General features: G+C 54.5%; 1 protein-coding gene and 1 long non-coding RNA gene across 10 annotated transcripts in view; one reads left to right on the forward strand and one right to left on the reverse strand.

Annotated features, from left to right (window-relative positions):
• The window catches only part of TTLL1 (TTL family tubulin polyglutamylase complex subunit L1), a 50532-nt gene that overhangs the window by 30394 nt on the left and 685 nt on the right, over positions 1–19453 (forward strand). For 4 of the 9 annotated variants that reach the window (XM_055328293.1, XM_055328292.1, XM_055328295.1 and 1 more), the window contains 2 exons: positions 1913–2048; positions 2596–6631. In XM_055328293.1, coding sequence (XP_055184268.1) covers positions 1913–2042 — 130 coding nt within the window. In that variant the 3' untranslated portion in view covers positions 2043–2048; positions 2596–6631. The other 5 variants (XR_008664848.1, XR_008664849.1, XR_008664847.1 and 2 more) reach the window with 5 other exon arrangements.
• On the reverse strand, positions 16242–18506 carry LOC129511516 (uncharacterized). Its single transcript, XR_008664851.1, has 3 exons — positions 18321–18506; positions 17994–18217; positions 16242–16665 (listed from the first exon to the last, which is right to left on the reverse strand). It is a non-coding gene; the product is annotated as an uncharacterized LOC129511516 (long non-coding RNA).

Consider the following 19453-nt stretch of genomic DNA (forward strand, 5'->3'; position numbering starts at 1 on the left):
AGATGGAGCCTCATCAGGTTCCCTACTTAGCACAGAGTCTGCTTGAGATTCTCTCTCTCCCTTTGCCCCTCCTCCCTCACACTCTCTCTGCATAAATAAGTAAATAAATCTTAAAAAACAAAACAAAATGCTACTATTTGAGCCCTGCCAATGAGTGCAATCTGCTTGTCAGAAAGCCAGGAGGAAAGCCTGCTAGAATGGGAAGGGGCCTAGAAGGCCGTCCTGCCTGATTCTCCTCCACATTAGCTCATTCGGGGGCCACTCCGCCCCTGGGAACAGCCCGTCCCAGATGCCAGCTGCTTGCCAAACCCACAATGAGACTGGTAACCCTTTGTGATCCTTCCCCCCATCCACCCCCCATCAATCAGGAGATCCTTACTGCACCCCCACCCAGGAGTGCGGTGCCTGGGCAACTGTAAACCAGACAAATGGGGTCACTGCAGTCCTCAGGTCAGCTATGGAGACGCAGAACCAGCAGCACAGTGCTAACGGGGAGTTGCTAACATGTGAATGGGGAGCCCAGGGGCTCTAGCAGTCCTTGGCGTGGGGAGGGGCCCCCACAGGCAGACCCTCCAGTGTCATCTCTCCTTGGGGAGGTGGCGGGAGGAGGGCCCTCCATTGTTGCCCTGATCCCCACCTGGCAGAGGGAAACCCCGTAGTGCCTGCCGTGTATATAATGGTCAACAAGCTGGCCTCCTGCCTCCTTGCCCTTCCCTTTTGGCCCTGTGTTTGCCACCAGAAGTACAGTGCAGAAAATCTGTCGTCACCTTCCAAAGCTTCTATCCCACACCACACTCACCCTGCAGATTCTAATTCTGGGAATAAATGTCTGACGGAAATAGACCCTTTTCTAGAAGTCAGCAAAACTCAGCCAATGCAACATAACTGAGCATCTTAGTACCTTTTGCATTTGACACGAATGTGCTCTTCGATGATATTCAAGGCGTGGCCACCAAATGACACCTCGGAATGACGTTTCATAGTGAACAGAAAGGCTTTTCACACTCCTGATCCACAGGGTGAAAAGTTCCAAATTAGGAATCTGAAGTTTTGAGTTTTACTTGACCCCACGTCTGCCCCATCTGGGCCGTGTGACCTCAGGACACCGAGTAAACCTCTCCAAGTCTCAGATAGGAAGTGTGGATCAGTCAGGAGGTTGATGTGAAGTCACCGTGGGGACAGGGGACCCCATTCGCCAAAGCCTGCACCTGCCAGGGCCTACAGGTGGGTAGTGATACTTCTGCACCCTCATCGGCCCCATAAGAGGGGGCTCACCGTAGCAAGAGAGGCCGGGGACTACCCAGGTGCCATAATCGGGCAGGGGCACCCCGGCCTCCCGCTCCATTCTTTCTGAGGCAAGAGCCCAGGCTGTTTCCTACGCAGGTCGTGCCTTAACACTCCACAGGCCAGGGGCGTAACTTAGTGGGGAGGGGCAGCGTGGTCGTTAGCTGGTGGGGGCTAGATCTGGCCTTTCTTGTGGATGAACTGCTCTCCCTGTCCTGGCCCTCCCCTCCCGGGTGGGTCATTTACACCCTGTTCCCTATCTGAAACGGGGTCAGTCCTACCCACCCACAGATGCTGTGTGTAAAAGTATTTCCAGACGTCAGTTTATTTCCGCACCACCCTGGTGTCTCATTCATGTTTCCTTTGGGGTCACTGCCCACTTCCATCTGGTAGCCTTTATAAAATGTCAACCAACTGTGTGAACCAGGGACGGTTCATGAAAATACTTTAACAAGACTGTACCCGTCAGCTCTGTGGGCTCAGGCAGTGTTTGGTGGGCTGGCAGGCTGGGGGCATGCAGGGTGGGGGCCGGGCCGCTTCCCTGGGCGACGTGGGATTTGCACACTGCAGCTCGGGCTGCCCCTGCCCCTGCCACTGCCAAGTCCTGAAGATGTTCCTCTGTTTCCAGCTACGATGAGGAGCTGGCGCAAGGTGACGGGGCCGACCGAGAGCTGAGAAGTCGTCAGGGCCAGTCGCTGGGGCCCAAAGGGGGCCGATCAAGAGACTCGGGGAGAACTGTCCTCACAACCTGGAAGTGACCACCAGTAAGCGCAAGAGACTGCGACCCAGACCCTGCCAGATACTCACTGCACCTGGGCCTATTTTGGAATTTCCTTTTTCTAGAGCTTTTTTTTTTTTTTTTTCCTTTCCTAAGCCCTGTAACTAAATAAAGGCACTTCTTTGGAAGGTTAAGGGAGTGTCTTACAAGGGAAAGCTGCTACCTGGGAGCTGCAGCCACTGGTCAGCCCTTAGCACAACCTGGCTTGGTGGCAAGCAGCTTGTTAGGAATCATGGAAGATGCCCCCTTCTCCTTTACTACCTGGAGCTATTTCAGGAACTGGGAACAAAACTAAACATTATAATGAAAAGCTGTCCCTATAGCTCTTGGAAAGCAAAATTGTTTTTCTGTTTAGTGGGCAGCAAAGTTTATTGAGCGATAGTACAAAGCTCCCAAAGAGAGGGGACCCGAGAGGGTGGCCCTCTTGGAACGGAACTTACAGGGGTTTTAGGAACTGCGTGACAGGAACGGGGACAAAGACCCAATCTATATTTCTTATTCTAAATCACAGCGTCACATTTCTGTTTCATCAGGGCCGGAAGAACTGGTTCACAAATGTACGAAACTAGCTCTTTCCGCAGAGAATAACAGCCTCAGCGTGTGACGTAGGTTATTACGAGGTGTTCACCTTTTAAAACACGATTGCACCGACTTAAAAACGAAACCTGAAGATCTTACAGAGTCACGCTGCTGTGGGAAAACGAGGTATCTCACCTGACAGCCGTTGTGGCGCCGTCCCCTTTCCCTGGACAACGACTCTGAGGAAGACCGGCAACTGGAAATGTTTGTCGGGAACTGGTCTTTACAGAGGCCTCTGTGTCGGTGCTGCCAAAAGAGACCAGCCTCTGTTCCGTGACGTCGCTTTTGTAGCTGGGTCTGTCAGATGAGCCCAGACAGTTCCCGCCATGTGGCTCATCTGACGTCAGCATCTGGGTTTGCTGCAGACCAGAGGTAAGCGTTGTTGGCAGCCGGCAGCCGGGCCCAGCTCCTGGGGTGGGGGGGGTGTTGACGTGCAGCCACCCTGGACACTGAATGACCTACAGGAATATCGGGAAGCCCTGAGTCAGTTGGGTAGAGTGACTGAGCAACCACAACCCCTGAGAGGCGGGCTACTTTTAGTAATAGCTTTTTCCTGATGGTCATACTTGACGCTACTGTTCACTGATGCTTCAGTCACTGTCTTTTTTTTTTTTTTTTTTTTTTGAAGATGTTATTTGTTCATGAGAGGCAGAGGGGAAAAGCAGGCTCCATGCGAGGAGCACGATGTGGGACTCGATCCCGGGACTCCGGGATCACACCCTGGGCCGAAGGCAGGTGCTCAACCGCTGAGCCCCCCAGGTGTCCCTAGATCGCTCCATCCTAATGACCTGATCTGTGCAGCCCTTGATTTTAGGTCCAGTGTTGATGGCGGGTGTGGCCCTGAGTTTGAGTCAGACCTGGGCTGGAGGCCTGGCTTTGCCATTTATTTGTGTGTCTCAAGGCCTGTCCAGTGGATCTTTGGATTCATTATATCTGCCTCAGAAAGAGCCAGTGCCACCGGGTCCGGCCTGCCCCGCTGGCGCCAGGGCTCGCTTGTGTCGTCTTACCCAGGAGGGCGGAACCCACGTGGCCGATGGCCTCCACCCCTGGCTTCTGCACACAGCTTTTCCACCCACTGCTTCCTACATCCCAGCGTCTCAGTCCTGTTGCTTTAGTTTGGTTCTCAGTGTCTCAGTGTCTCTGGGAGAAGGGTGGAGTCCCCAGCTGGGAATTCCTTGTTGACCTCAGTCAGAGCACGAAGGGCAACTCCATTGTCAGGAGTAGGGTGTTCCGTTTGCCGATGAGCGGGTTGCTAGGTGAGAGCGAGCGTCTGCTAAATAGATTTCTGTCAAATATTGACTGTTACATTAGTGATGTCATGTTCTGGGGCAGATGTTTCCTCTGAACGCTTCCAGAACACACATGAGTGGGAAGAGTGCGATGGCCGAAGCAGGCCATGGAAATTCGTGGATTATAAACGCTGTTCGTCACTGGGCCCAGGGCTCCAGAGCAAATTTTTTCCCAGAGCAAATTCGTCATTTGCCTGCTTGCCAGGTGGGCTGTTCCCCTGTATTCCTTGGTGGCTGCTCAAGCTGGGAACCAAGGTGTCTCCTAAGTGTCCCCCTTCCCCCACTCCACAGCCCCAAAGCCTGGTGACAGCCTCCTCACTGAGCCTCCTTCTTCCCCTGGGCCTCCCCCCCTGGACTCCTGATGAGCCCCCTCCCACCCAGTCAGGCTCCAACCTCAGGCCAGCAGGATTTTTTTTAACTTGGGGCCATTTCTCCCCAACGTGTGGTGGTTCTTCAGCTCCCTCCCCAAAGGACAAAAAGCCTATTGTCCTTGGGAAGATTCGGGAGGCCCTCCGTACACACTTTGTCCACCAGCCCTAGATTCACCTGACTTTTCCCTGCCTGGCCATCTCTCTTCCCTCTGACCGTTTCCAGCTCTGCTGCTGGCCGTGGTGCTTCCTCCAAGCCACCTGGCCACCTGGCCCTTGGTCTCCCCATCCTCAGCCTGTCAGCCTCCCCTGGGCCAGGGAGGCAGCTGAGGGTCTGCTGTGGGGACCCTGGCCAGCTTGTCTTTGGGCCCAGCACCTGGTTGGGCTCAGTACCTGGGACCGCTCAGCGACCAGGCACCCACAGGGTGTCCACTGTGTTATTTAACAGGTGCTGTGCCTAAGCAGAGTGCTCTCTGGGTATTTCAGGTTCCATTATGAGGCCACAGGAGCATCATCCAGTTTTGTTTCCTGTTTCTCATTTGGGGAGATGATGTATTATTATGTCTTCTGACTTACCCCAACTGAACTATATTGTATCTCATAAGCTTTTAAGTTAAAAATAGCATTTCCATATTTTTGTGCCTGGCAGCTTTCAGAGCGGTTCGTCTCATGCTCACTCCCCTCATGGCTGGTGCTCCTTGAGCAGAAACAGGGCCTGGGGGTCTGAGATGTCCCCTGTAGGGAGCCACAGGCTTCCCCTGCCTGCCACTTCCTTTTGTCCTTTTTTTTTTTTTCCTTTTTCAAATTTAGCTCCCTTGATTTTTCTCATATAAAAATGCTGCCCAATAGCTCCTTTTAGAGCCCACATTCTCTTTCTGAGTCCTCAGGTGGATCTTCAGAGACCTGAGCAAAGTCTCCTTCCAGGATTCTGGGGTGAGGAAGCTGTAGCTTGGAAGGGGCTTCAAAGGTGGCTGGGCAGATGGCCCAGGTGACCATGTAGCCCTGGTGGCCGTGTAGCGGGCCTCACTGACCACCCCTGGCAGCAGCTTCTTAGGGACACCAGGCATCCCCATAGAACTCTGGTGGCAGGGGCCAGTGGGACCTTGCTGGCCTTGGTCCTTGTGGCCATCTATCCTGGGATACTGGAGGCTTGACCAAGATGGTAGCCCTGTGGGTGGCAGCAGCAGCTTCCTTGGAGCACCTGACACCCACTGAGTAGCCCCTAGTGCTACTTAGGGCTTCAGACCTGGTCTCTGGGTCTACTTCATCTTTAGGACCTCACCCTCGAGTAACATCAGTGGTGAGACTTCTTGGCGGGTGCAAGGGTTTGGTTAGTGTGCCTCCAAAATTCGTGTCAACCTGGAAGCTCAGAAGGGGACCTTATTTGAAGACAGGTCTTTGTAGGTGTAAGTAATTAAGGATCTCAAGATGAAACCATCTTGGGTTAGGGTGGACCCTAAATCTAATGACTGGCGTCCTTATCAGAGGAGAGACACACAGACACACAGGCCATGTGAAGATGAAGACAGAGGCAAGGGGTGACGCAGCCACTCGCTACAGAGTGCCAAGCAAGCTGGCAGCCACCAGAAGCTGGAAGAGAGGAAAGAACACTCTCCCCCAGAATCCTCCCTCAGGAGGAACCTACCCTGAAAACACTGTGATCTCGGACCCTGGCCTCCAAAACTGGGAGAGAATAAATTTCTGCTGTTTCAGGCCACCAGATGTGTGGTAATTTGTTACAGCAGCCCTAGAAAACCAATACAGGGGGTAAGGGAGGAGAGAGCTCCAGGGAGCTGGCCCACCTGGGGACAGGTGACACACCCTGTTCTCTCTCAGGTTTGCTGCCTCAGCCCGCAGCCTGCCTAGCCTTACGATGATGATGATGATGAAGACTCTCAGCACGGGTGTCTTCTGGAGTGTGTCCTTGGAGAAGGGTTATGCCTCACTCCCCCGCTGTCCTAGGCTCCCGCCTCCCCACCTGGTGGCCCAGCCCAGCTGTGAGCGCCCCGTTCTCTGGTTAGCTCTCACCTGAGCATCCCACCAAGTTAGACGCTTCGGAGAAAGAGTGTTCTGGGGGGGTTTTGGTAGTGTGATCACTGTGTGTGACTATGATTGCTGATACTGTGGGGGGTGGGGGGACTTCCTGCCTAAGTGACAATAACGGCACCATGCCGCCTGCAGCTGGGACTAGTCCACTGATCACCAGTGCTTTTGTGCTCTGGTGTCTGACTCAGGCCCATTCTCAATGCTTCCCCCTCCCTCACCTTTAAATTCCAGACGGGAACTGAGTCTTCGTGATTTTTCTGTCCTGCCTTTGGTCCCCACTGTCACCTCTGCCCCAGCTCATTCCCCCATCCCCCACTGCCTCCAGCCCCTCTCCTCTCCTCCCCTCCCCTCCCCCTAGAGCTGCTTTTCCCAGGAGCACACCTGAAACTTGAGGTGCAGGTACCCAGATGCCTCCTGAGAAGAGGGATCGTGAGGGCTCTCTCCTGCTGGGGTGTCTCCCATTGTCGCCACTGCCGCAGCTCACACCCGGCCTCACTCCTGCTCTGGCTGGAACAGTGAGCTGGCCTGGCACGGAGTTCCAGGAGTGCGCCCGGCCACCCCCGCACAGGGTAGAGGCCCGTGGCTGCCTCATTCACGTTCTGTCCCACGCCTCAGGCCCTGCTGGCGGTCCCCAGCCAGCCAGGGGTGAGGAAGGGGGCAGCAAGAGCTGTTCCAGCTGGAGGGACCGGAGGCCTTCTGTCCCCTGACGTCATCCCCGAGGGTCAGAAAGTAGCCCTGGCAGCCAGGGGTGGGCTTGTCGTCACAGCCCAGTGTTCTCATGCGGAACGTGAGCAACGGCACAGAATATCAACATTGGACAAGGCCCCTCTGACGATAATCAAGGCAAAGAGAAGAGGCCCGGTCATCACTGAACACGATGACAGCACGAACATTGACCAGACCTTCCCCGCGCTCCCGGGCCCGGCTGCAGGCTCTGCTTCCCCAGCCCCAGCTGGCTCCAGGCCCTGTGGACTAGGGGTTATTGATTTGTTTGTTTTAAGGAAGTTCTGTGCCCAGCGTGGGACCCGAACTCGCGGCCCCAAGATCAGGAGTCACACGCTGTACCGACTGAGCCAGCCAGGCGGCCCCAGACCAGGGTTATGGGTTATCGAGAAGCCCCCTTCCCGACGGCGTCCAGTCCGGAGCAGAGCCCCGCCTCCTCAGGCCCCCCCACCCCACGGCCCCCAGCCCTCGCCCAACACCCCATGAGTCCTCTGTAACCCTCCTGCTGTGTGCCCTGCTGCCGCTGCCGTGGTGGCCGCCCCTCCAGGCCTGGTGGGGAGAACAGAGAACACAGAGAACGTGGAACCGTCTCACACGGTAGGTTTCGTTAGTCTCGAGGTGGCGAACCATGGAGCCCGACTTCTCTCCCGAGGTCGGCGGAGGCCCTGTTTCCCTAAATGTGTTTAGGGAGCTAAACACATTTTCCCCTCCTCTCGGGTGCTGCAGGGGCGCTGTGCCCTGCAGGGAGGGAGGGCCGAGCCAGGGGCTGCTGTGCGCGGGGGCTCCACGCCCCGCTCTCTGTGGGGACGGCAGCCGAGTAGCCACTTAGCTTACGGATTGTTTTCTCGCAAAGTCTTAAGGGCCTGTTCCAAAAAATAATAATAAAAAATATCCCAGCCTGTAATCTAAGAGCCGCGGGGTGCGGCCCAGTCCCTCCCTGGGGGGCAGGGGGGCTTCCCAAGGTCACACAGCTCTTGGAGGCCAGAGGCTCCCCTGGGACCTGGCACGTGGACCTCCCGGCAGCTCTTTCCAGCACAGGGTGCTGCCTGCCGTGGGGGCACCGGAAACACCAGGTCACTATGGCAGCGGGACAGTATCGGGGGGCTGATATTAAGGATTATAATCGATAGATATTGGCTGTCGTGTCACTCTCCGTGGATAAGGTTTGGGACGTGGGAAACGCACAAGGGAGGCCGCGAGGGTCAATGGAACAAGGACGGCAGCAGGAGAGCCGGGCCTCCCCACCGGCCCCGCTGCTAGGTTGCTGTGTGACTGTGAGGAACTCACGCAGCTTCTCTGAGCTCCGTTTCCTCCGGTGGCCGCGGCAGAGGTCATAGCCTGTGGCCGCCTACCTCACGCAGCGTCAGGAGGAAGGGAAGGTAATGGTTGCGAAAGTGCCGATCACCCGTGGTTCACATTTCTGCTACAGCTTTTGTTTGAAGAATTGGTGGCTGCCCTCGAGGAGCTCACAAGCTATTTCTCCTAAAGACCAGGCACGTGCAGCGATGAAAAAGACCGCATAGGCTCCGCGCCAGAGAAGCGGCAGGGGCCACACATGCCCCAGTAGTGGTGATCCCAGGTGGCCTCCTGGAGGAGGAGCAGCTCGAGCTGTACCTTGAGGAGTGGGTGGAAAGGCAGGGGAAGAGTGAGACGTAATTTCAGAAAGATGGTTCGGGGCCATATTATGGAGGGTATTGGATGCCAAGCTAAAGAATTTGGATCAAAAAAAAATTTGGATCAATTCCATAGGTACTAGGGAGCCACTGAATGTTTTTGAGGAGTGACGAGATCAGTGTTCTTAGAGACATGAGTCTGGGGGGCGGTTCAGAGGACGGTCGAGGTGGGAAGAGGCTGGAGGGAAGCCCAGCAGCGACAAGCTGAGGACGTGAATGCAGGCTGCGGGTGTGCAGGTGGGAGGCTGGGGTGCAGGCACACCTGGGATGGGGGAGGTCTTCAGAGCCTGGAACAATTCCCAGTTGCCCAGCAGGGGGCGGAAGTGTGCAGGGGGCTTGAGCCTTGAAGGTGGAGTTAAGTCCACATTAGGAAATGGAAAAAAGAAAAAAAAAAAAACATTAGGAAATCGAGGTAAGGAAAGTACAGCTGACCCTTGAGCCGGGCGGGTCCAATTACAAGGGGATTGGTTTTCGGTCTATACATTGCTATCAACGCGTTTTCTCCTGTGGTTTTCTTGATAACGTTTTCTTCTCTCTAGCTGACTTTGTTGAAAGAATACAGTATACATATATCTCTGTGTGTGTATATATATATATATATATATATATATATATATATATATTAAGATTTTATTTATTTCATGGAAAGAGCACAAGCAGGGGAGGGGCAGGCAGAGGGAGAAGCAGACTCCCCGCTAAGCAGGGCACCCCACATGGGACTCCATCCCAGGACCCTGGGATTATGACCTGAGCCAAAGGCAAACGCTTCACCGACTGAGCCTCCCAGGCACCCCAAGAATACTGTATATAAGACACGTAACAGAATAGGTGCTATTCAACTTGTTTTTGTTACTGGTAAGCTCTCTGGTCAACAACAGGCTATAAATAGTTCAGTTTTTGGAGAGTCTGAAGTTACAGGTGAATTTTCAACTGCATGGCAGGAGGGGGGTTGTCTGCACCCTGAGCCTCCGCATCGTTCAGAGTCAGCTGTAGGGACCCCTGGGTGGGTCAGTGGCTGAGCATCTGCCTTCAGCCCAGGGCGTGACCCCTGGGTCCTGGGATCGAGTCCTGCATCGGGCTCCCCGCAGGGAGCCTGTTTCTCCCTCTGCCTGTGTCTCTGCCTCTCTCTGTGTGTCTCTCGTGAATAAATAAGTAAAATCTTGTAAAAAAAAAAAAAACAAAACTGTATTTCCCAGGATATGTTCAGTGAGGTCCTGCTACCATGGCCAGGAAATAACACTGCCACCATGTCACGGTTCTGTGTAGGGAGTCGCAAGAAAGTCACTGCTTTCTGAACCCCAGACTGGTTAAACCAAAATCAGGGCTTTCAAGATGAGAATGAAAACAAGCCTGTAGGAAAGCTGACTTATGGGCAAACCCTCGTTCGCACACGGGGGCCCCAGCCAGGCTGATCCCGGCTCCCCGGCCAGTGGCGCCCCCTGCTCTCCCACTGAGCCACCCCATGTTGGAGGCGCTCAGGTGCAGCTGCGTCCTGCGGGGGACTGAGCAGAGCGGGGCAGCACCCAGGCCAGCGGGAAACGTCAGGACCCTTGTGTCTGAACCGCTGTTGAGGATGAGGGGAGCCCTGCGAGCTGCTCGGGGAGGGCCACGCACAGGTGGTTTCCCTCGGGTCTGGAAAGAGCACTGCTGCTGCCAGCGGGCCCGTCACCCAAGCTGGCCCAGTCGAAACCAGAGCAGAGAGGCTTCGAGACTGAGTTGCTGAGGTGGAGTCCCCTTGGGAGAAGGACCATGAGCTCCAAGGGCTGGGTCTGGGGGCTGCCCAGTTGCTCTCTTTCCCTAGGCCCAACCGTTCAGGTCTTCCTTCCACTGCACGGAACACCTCTGATGCCCTTCCTCTCTGCGCTGTTAGCCTGAGCTCCCCGCACCTGGCTTCTGATGCTGCGACAGACAGCATTGTAACCTCTAAGAAGTCACTCTGGGTACAGCAAGGAGAACCGAGAAGTGTCATCTAGATGACAGAAGGCGGTGGTCTGGAGAGAAAAGAGATGCTTAGTAGTAGCATCAGCAGGACTTGTTGGGGGGATGAGTGAGGAGGAGGTGGGAGCAAGGTGTCAAGGGGGATGCCTGTGTTTCTGGAAGGTTCTTTCATGGCAGGGCTCTGCAGGAGAGCAGGGCTCAGGGGAAGGAGGACCTGTAGTTTTAGAGATATCAAACTTGAGGAGTCTTGGGGACACGCCAGTGGGCTGTCACACCGGGAGTCAAGGGGCTGAGGCTGGACTATGACACAGAACTGAGGGCCCTTGGCGTGGAGAGGCATGGAGACGGGAAGGCTACTCCAGCAGGTGGCTTGAGGGCAGAGGTCTGCCATCCCAGCCTAGCCCCCAGGAACAGGCGGGGCACAGCATATCGTGGAAGCCAGGGGTGAGTGTTGCATGGGGTCATGGAGCTGAGACCCAGAGGTGCCCTGGGACTTCACAACCCTGAAGTGCAAGGTTGCAGCGTGGCAGAGACCCACGAGGAAGCGGATCAGCCGTGTAGGGAAGTCTTTCAAGTAGGGGGATGAGGGAGACAAAACAGGGAGGGAGCTCCCAGGGGGCTGCGCACCCAGCTAAAGGTCATTGCTTTAATGGCTTCACTCATTCATTGCACCAGAGTCACTGGGTGCTCACTGGGTGCCTGGCTGCTCTGGGTGCTGGGGACACTGCTAAAACAGAGGGGCCAGTCCCTGCCATGGTGGAGCACAAAATCCAGTAGGTGCTGGAGGAGAAAGCACCTCCTTGAACAGTTTTGCTGAGGTGTAATGCACATACCACGAATGCTCATTGTGAGTGTACACTTGAGTGATTTTTTAGCAAATGTGCAGAGCTGTGCAGCCACCACCACAAGCCAATTTTAGAGCCTCTCCGTCTCCCACCAAGATGCCTCATGTCTGTTTGCAGTAACTCCCCCTTCCTCCTCCCAGCCCCTGACAACCACTAACCTACTTTCTGTTTCTGTAGATTGGTCTTTTTTGGACATGTCATAAATCCTACAATATGTGTGTTTTTGCCTGTAGCTTCTTTCACTTGGCATGTTTCTGAGGTTGTAGCACGTGCCAGTGTTTCATGCCTTTTTCCCGCTGAATGGTATTCCTGAGCACGGGTGGAGAGACCACGCCGTGTGTGCCCACCACCCAGCTAATGGCCCGCAAGTCATTTTCACTCTGTAGCCACCGTGAGTAACGCCGCCAGGAGCATATGTGCAGTCCTTAGGGGGACCAATGTTTTCATTTCTCACGGGTAGGTATCTAGGAGAAGGATTGCTAGATCACAGATAAATCAAGTTTTTTTTTTTGTAAAGATTTTATTTATTCATGATAGATATATATATATAGGGAGAGGCAGAGACACAGGCAGAAGGAGAAGCAGGCTCCGTGCCGGGAGCCCGACGTGGGACTCGATCCCAGGACTCCAGGATCGCGCCCTGGACCAATGGCAGGCGCCAAACCGCTGAGCCACCCAGGGATCCCCTAAATCAAGTTTTTAAGAAACTATTCCCCGAAGCAGGTTGTGCCATCTTGCATTCCCACCAGCCTTGTGTGTAGTTTCGCTCTCTCCTTGTCCTCACCAACACTCTTTTTAAGGACAGCCACCTTCGTGGATGTGAAGTAGCATCTCACTGTGGCTTTGATTTGTATTTCCCCAATGACTTAATGATGACGAGCCTCATTTCCTGTGCTTGGGGAGCATGCACTTGTCTTCTTGAGAGAAACCATATTAAAGGGATGCATTTTTCACTGCTGGTAGGAGATGGAGACTTACCCTTGGTCCTGTGGTGGAAGGTTTCATTGACTCTTCTGTGAAGCCTTTACTGACTGCCCTTGTCTACACTGGTCTCTCCATTCTCTTAAAATTTAAAGATAAGTCAGATCATATCTGAGGCTTGATGCCCTCCAAAGGAACTGCCCCTGGATCTTAGAATAAACTCGAGCTCCCTACCTCTCTGACCTCCTCTCCCACTGCCCTCTCCCTTCTGCACCTGCTCATTTTGCTGGAACCACGAGCCTCTGAGTGTGCCCCGCTCATCCCTGCCTCAGGGCCTTTGCACTGGCAGTCCCCTCTACTTGGAATTATTTTCTCCTTGCTCATTGTGGGCTGGCTCCATCTTACTGCTGTTTGGAGCAGTCTAGCCCTTTCCTCTTTGAGAAGCTTTCCTGACCATCCTTTTCTAATGAGCCAAAGTCTTTTATCACCTTCTGTCTGTTTCAAAGCATTTATCACTGTCTGGAATATTCTGAATCAGGTGTTTACTTCTTTTTTTTTTTTTCCCCTTTCTCTGCCACAAAGCCATCAGCAGGGCTACTACCCCAGCATTCAGCTGGCACTGGCCCGGCAATAACAGGCCCTTCATAAATGACAACTGGATGACGGGCCAGGGGGAGACTCAGGTGTCTGCTCACTTGTGACTGTCCTCACCCTCCACTCCTGCGGCTCCTCCTGCCCAGGCCTTTGCCATCCATCCCCAGGCTGAGGTGAGGCAGAACTGGAGACCCGGGTGACATTCTGGCCTGCGTGTCCTCAACGGTCACCTGCTGAAGCATTTTTGGAGGGTGCTAGAGTGGTAGGTGCTGGGGGCATCGGCAGGCAAGGGCAAGACCAGACCGTGTTTGAGGAATGGCTTAAAATCTGAGGAAATTTACTCCTAGGAAGGGATTTAAGGGTAACACAAAGTATTTGAGGGGGTACAAGGTGAAGAGGAGTCATAGGCAATGGGATATGTAATGGGGGTGCCTCAGGGCAGAACAAGGAGCGGTGGGCAGAAGAAAGGAGGAGATAGATGTTGGTTTGGCTTAAGGAGGCCCTTTCCGGGGGCACCTGGATGGCTCAGCGGTAGAGCATCTGCCTTTGGCTCAAGGTGGGATCCCGGGGCCCTGGGATCTACCTTTCTCTCTGTCTCCCATGAATAAATAAATTATATATATATATATATTTATATTTATAAATTTTACATATAAATATATATATATTTTTTAAGGGCTTTTTGGTTAGCACTGCCTAGTTCTGGAATGGTTCCTCTTGTGAGGTAGTGAGCCTCTGTCCCCTGGAGAGTACCAGTCCCCGCGGTGTGGTAGAGAGGACACACCATAGAGGAGGCAGCTGGAACAGGTGGCTTGCCAGGCCTCCCCCCTCCCCCCCTGCCCCAAGCCTCTAGGAATCTGCTCAGCTGAAGGTGTGAGCTGCACTGTCCCAGCATTCAGAGGTGCCCTAGGACTTTGATCTGGTGCTCCTGGAAAAGGAGAAAGCGCCCTTTCAAGGCAGGGGGAGGACGGCGAGCAGTGTGTGTGTGTGCCAACCCCGGGCACTGGGCAGCAGGGAGAGGATGTGCCCCGTGCCCAGGCCCTGAGAGTGAGTTTTCCACCGCCTGCTGATTTGTGGAGTATCCCCCTGCCCCTGGCAGGTCGGCCATTGAGGGCAGGGGCTTGTCTCATTCACATCGGCATCCCCAGTGGTGCTCACAACAGTGTCCAGCACTTAGCTGGTGCTCAGTAGACCTGACTTCCAAGCCTGGCTCTGGAACCCGAGTCCTTGGGAGAATCCATGCGCCTCCCTGGCCATGTGCTCTCAGCTCCTTGAGCTTTCCCAGTCGGCTTCCTCGGTCCCTCACTGTGAGTGGTGATGTGAGGGTGACAGTCATCCCTACCAGCCAGCTGGTGTCTCAGTGGCGATGATCACATGTCGTTGTTGGTGGGCCCCTCCGTTCCCACTCTCCCCTGGGCAGGGAGTTGCCAGGTCCCACCCAGTGGCCTACGGAGAAGAGCACTCTGGCAGGTGGAGGCAGGTGGTGGGAGGGCAAACTCCGGGCTGGCAGAGGGCTGGGAGGGGTGAAGGCTGAGTCACAGCCACAATAACTGAGGGGTGTGTCATGGTGATCCAACACTCACTTCCACTCACTTCCAGCCAGGAGGGTGCTGTGTGGCTCATGCCTCCAGGCAAGGGAGCCCAAACAAAGAGGCTTTGAGAAAGAAAGCAAACAGGAGGACAAGTGGAAAATTTCAGCCACCAGCCACCTGAGAACCCCCTTAGCTTGAGAAGATCTTCAGAGCACCAGCTCCCCACCGACACGTGGCCCAGCCTGTCCCTGGCCCAGAGTGGTGTTCTGGTCTGCAAATCCAGGTGACCCTCCAGGTACCCCCTTCGCAGCCATCCATGCCCCCATGGCCCCGCACTGTCTTCTCCAGGACCCCGGCTCAGGCTGTGCCCACAACCTGGCATGCTCTTCAGCTCGCACGTCCACCTGCTGAAATCCTGCCCCTTCCCAAGACCCAGTTAAAACACCATGTCCTTGAGACTTCAAGCCGTTTTCTGATGCAGCACCTGCCCTGTCCTCTGCTGGCCCTTGACATTTCAGGCCTTGGGGAGCACACCCTGCAAGTCTGTTGGTGTTCCATACTTCCCTTCTGCTCCCCTCTCTCTCCTACACTGGATCATCTTCCCTTCTCCCCTCTCCTGGCTTGAATATGGCTCTGGTGGCCTCAAACATCATATAACTCCACACATATTTACCCAAATATGTCACAGGTGCTTTTTCTGATCTCACAGTTCTATGACACAAGAGTCTGTAAATACGAAATGATTGCCCATCGAAAAAAATACATTGCTGCTTCTTGGTACTTATCCAAATGAGCTGATGACTCAGGTCCACACAAAAACCTGTGCCTGAACGCTCACAGCAGCTTTACTCATAATTGCCAAAACTTGGAAGCTACTGAGATGTCTTTCGGCAGCTGAATGGATACACTGTGTTGCGTCCAGATAACGGAATATTATCACAGATAATAAGAACTGAGCTATCAGATCACAAAAAGACATAGAGGAGACGTAAATGCACAATGCCCAAGTGAAAGAAGCAAATCTGAAAAGGCCATACACTGTGTGGTTCCCCTCCATGACATTCTGGAAAAGACAGAACTCTGGAGACCATGAAAGACCAGTGGTTGCCAGGGGTTGGAGGGAGGGAGGGAGGGCTGGGCAGGTGGAGGATGCAGGATTTTTAGGGCAGTGAGACTATTCTGTATGACACAGTGAGATGGACACATGTCATTGTACATTGGTCAGAATCCATTGAATGTTCGACAGGCTGAGTACTGCAACCTGCAGTTTGGTGGGTAGGGATACTGGTGCATCAGCTGTAACAAATGCACCGATACGGATGTAAATAGTGGAGAGATCTCGGGTGGGGGAAATGTGGGCAGGTGGGAACTCCGTACTGTCTGGTCAGTTTTTCTGTAAACCTAAAACTGCTCTAAAAAAGTCTATTCATTAAAAATAAAAGAAAGCACCACTTTTTTTTTTTTTTTCTCTTTGGCACTGATGTGAAGATGTTCCTCCTTTGGAGACCGCTTATCTCCCCTCCGTGTGGTTCTTCTCTTTTTTCCCTGAAGGCCTGAGCCACAGGAAGAGCTCCAGGAGCTTTGGCTGTTTCCTTCCAGGCCCGGTGCTGTAGGCAAGAGGTTTGCACATCTGCACATCCAGGGTTTGGGGTGCAAACAGTGTCTGAGTCCCAGGTAGGGGGCTCTGGGGCCCTGGCAGCCCTGGTTGGGCCCATGGAGCAGGGCTCTCACAGCCACAAAGGCGGGCAGAAATGGCTGCTTCAGATCCTGCCATCATCCCTCCCTTCCTTGAGCTTGGTTTGTCACTTCTCTGAACCTTGATTTTCTCATCTCTAAATGGGGAGGATCATTCCTACCCCACAGTTGGGAGGATTAAAATCCATTCCTGGACCACTCCCTACTGTCAGGCATGGGCATGGCTCCTGGCCTCTGGTCGGGACGGGAAGGCCCATGTACTTAAAACATGTCCAACCTGAGATTTGACAAATGAAGAGAGCAGGATTGTTGCAGGAGACGACTTCTGTGTTCTCAGGAGGCGGTTTCCACATTGCCTTCTGGAAGAGTCCAGAGTAGGGCCTCCAGGGAGGAGCGGTGTCTGGGAAGGCACGTGAGCCATTAGTCGGCAAGGAATAGACAGTTGGAACCAAAGCAAGAAAGTTGGAGAGAGCACAGCAGGGCAAGTGCCTGGAAGCCGCCTCCGACGCCTACAGGGCTCCAAGGCCAGTGCTCAGACAGGCCTCCAGACCAAGGACCCCAGCCAGTGACACAGCCCCTGCTCCCCCTGTGCCCTCTCTGCTGAGAGGCCCAGCATGGTCTGGGGGAGTGCGAAGCCAGACAGAACCGTGTGACCTGGGGAAAGTCACTTTACCTCTCAAACCTCAGTTTCCCCAAGTGCTCTGTGGGAATGTTGTGAGTTGCTATCCATAAACCACCATCATGGGGCCTGTCACCACGGAAAGGGGTCATTTGGGTGGCAGCCATGATTCTTATTGGGGGCCGGGAGAAGCCAGGGCCATTTGAACCCCTTGGACCTTCCCTGGGTGCCTCAGTCGGTGCCCATCATAGGCTGACAGAAGGCCCCACCAACTGCACGAATGAGGGAGTGGTGGCTCTCTCCCAAGATCTGGTCCCAGGGAGGGCCTGACTGTGGGTGCCACTCTGGGCGCAGAGCAGGAGTGCCGTGACCTGTCGTTAACCCAGGCCCGGCTGGGTGGGCAGGCTCTCCCAGGAGCCCCCGTGATACTCTGGTGGGCCTCCGTGGGTACACCTGCCCCAATCTGAACCCCCAGCCACAGGCTGGAACCAGCTGCACAGAGAACAGAGTTGTCACAGCAGGAAGGGTGTGTGTGGAGCCTGCCAGAGGGACCGCGGAGGGGGCCTCGGCCCTGCTGTCCTGCTCCCCAGGCCCCCCAGGAGCAGCCAGGCCCCGAATGCCTAGAATGTGGCTACCAGGAGCTTGTCCTTGGCCGGATGCTGGATTCAGCCCCGGCCAGCCGCCCCTGACCTTGGTCTTAAACCAAGGGGGGTTGTTCGCCCACAGCCTTGAGGAATCTGTCTGCCACTGACCTCAGGCCAGCAGCCCCTCACTCCCACTGCCCCCGTTTCCTGCCCCTGAAATGCGTCCTCCCAAGGCCTGCTTCTCGTCTTCGAGGATCTGCTCAAACTCTGCTTTGCTCAGGAGCGACCCAGGACCCCCCAGTGTTTGCCCGGGGCCCTCAGGAGCCTTGCTCACAGCCTGCCTCCTCTGGTCCGCCGTCAGCAGGAGGTGCTCACAAGTGGGGAATGCATATTTTTCATTCATGCCTCACTTGGTCCCCAGTATTAGGTGTCTGCTGTGTCAGAGGGAGAGGTAGGGATAGTGTGGGGACAGAATGTTGGAGAAGGAGTCCTGACCATAATGACTGGAAAACCTGTACAACTCACCTGACTTTCCTGGGCCTTTGCGTCCTCACCTCACAAAGAGGGTAGGACTCACCTGGTCGTCCTTTGGGGTCTTCTGGCTTTGATCCTCTGTGGTCCAAATGCTCTCCCCAGCCTCTTCCTGCCAATCTCTTCCTGCCCTGCTGCCTGCCCGGTACTGCTCACGTGAAGTCATCACCCCCGGTGCTGACTGCTTATTCTCACTTTCTCGTCCGTCATTCACACACCTGGGGAAGAAAAGGAATATTCCTGAGTCACACATACTTCTGAGGCTGTGCCACATGGCGTTCATAGCTCTGGGTCTGTTGATTCAAAACCATTTGTCCTCACCCTGGCAGCCCCTGGCTTGGATCTCTCCTCTGCCACCCAAACCCGGAGAGAAAGTGGCTGCGTGGGCAGCCCACCAGGCAGAGGAATTGCTTGAACTCGGCGTGGAGGGTCTTGGCCTTGCCCACCTTCCCCCCCAGTGGGGCTGTGTGGATCGGAGGGTGGTTCTGAAGTGCTGTTCTCAGCCGTTGGCGGCTCCCACGGAGGGAGAAGGGGGACACAGGGATGAGGCGGAGGCAGGAATGGAGCTCGGGAGGAGCAGAGGGCCGTGGGAGTGGGAATGCGGTCGGCAGGGTGGGGTGGCCTGTGAGAGAGACGGCGCCCACATTCCTCCGTGGGTGCTAACCTGAGCGAGTGAGGCCACCTCCCCTGGAATGAGGTCTGCTCTCCCGAGCAGCACCCTTTGGCTCTGCTGCTCTTGGGCCAGGGGTGCGGGAGACGGAGAAGCAGCTCGCATGTCCCTTTGGGCCTGCCAGGCTCCCACCCGCCCACTCTCCCCTTGTCAAACCAAGGCGTGGATCTGGCGAGCAGGTGCACGATGGCATGGGCCAGTACCAGCTCCGTGGAGATGGCTCCTACTGTGTGCTGGGCACTGTATGAAGGATTTTTCATCTATTATTGAATTTATTTATTTATTTATTTATTTATTTATTTATTTATTTTTTGGAATTTATTTATTTTTAAAATATTTTATTTATTTATTCATGAGAGACAGAGAGAGAGGCGGAGACACAGGCAGAGCGAGAAGCAGGCTCCCTGCGGGGAGCCCGACACGGGACTCGATCCCAGGACCCCGGGATCACGCCCTGGGCCAAAGGCAGACATTCATCCACTGAGCCACCCAGGTGTCCCCGTCTGTTCTTGAATTTAATTCCCTAGTGGCCATCTTGTTATTGGGGGTGAGCCAGCACTCCCCCGTCCAGATGAGGACATTGAGGCTGAGAAGTGAGCTGACTCGCCCAAAGCTGTATCCCCAAAACTATGCTAAAGAATGAAGTCTCTCAAAACAGAAGGAAAGCAAAGCAAAATGCAAAGAATGAGGAACCTCTGAACCTGTGACTGAGTCCTAGGCTTTCCTAATTGCTGGTGGGAAAAAAAAAAAAACTTTTTAGTAAAAGATTAAATAGCCTGTGTAG

The sequence above is a fragment of the Nyctereutes procyonoides genome, unplaced genomic scaffold (genome assembly GCF_905146905.1).
Source record: "Nyctereutes procyonoides isolate TBG_1078 unplaced genomic scaffold, NYPRO_anot_genome, whole genome shotgun sequence".
NCBI lineage: Eukaryota > Metazoa > Chordata > Mammalia > Carnivora > Canidae > Nyctereutes > Nyctereutes procyonoides.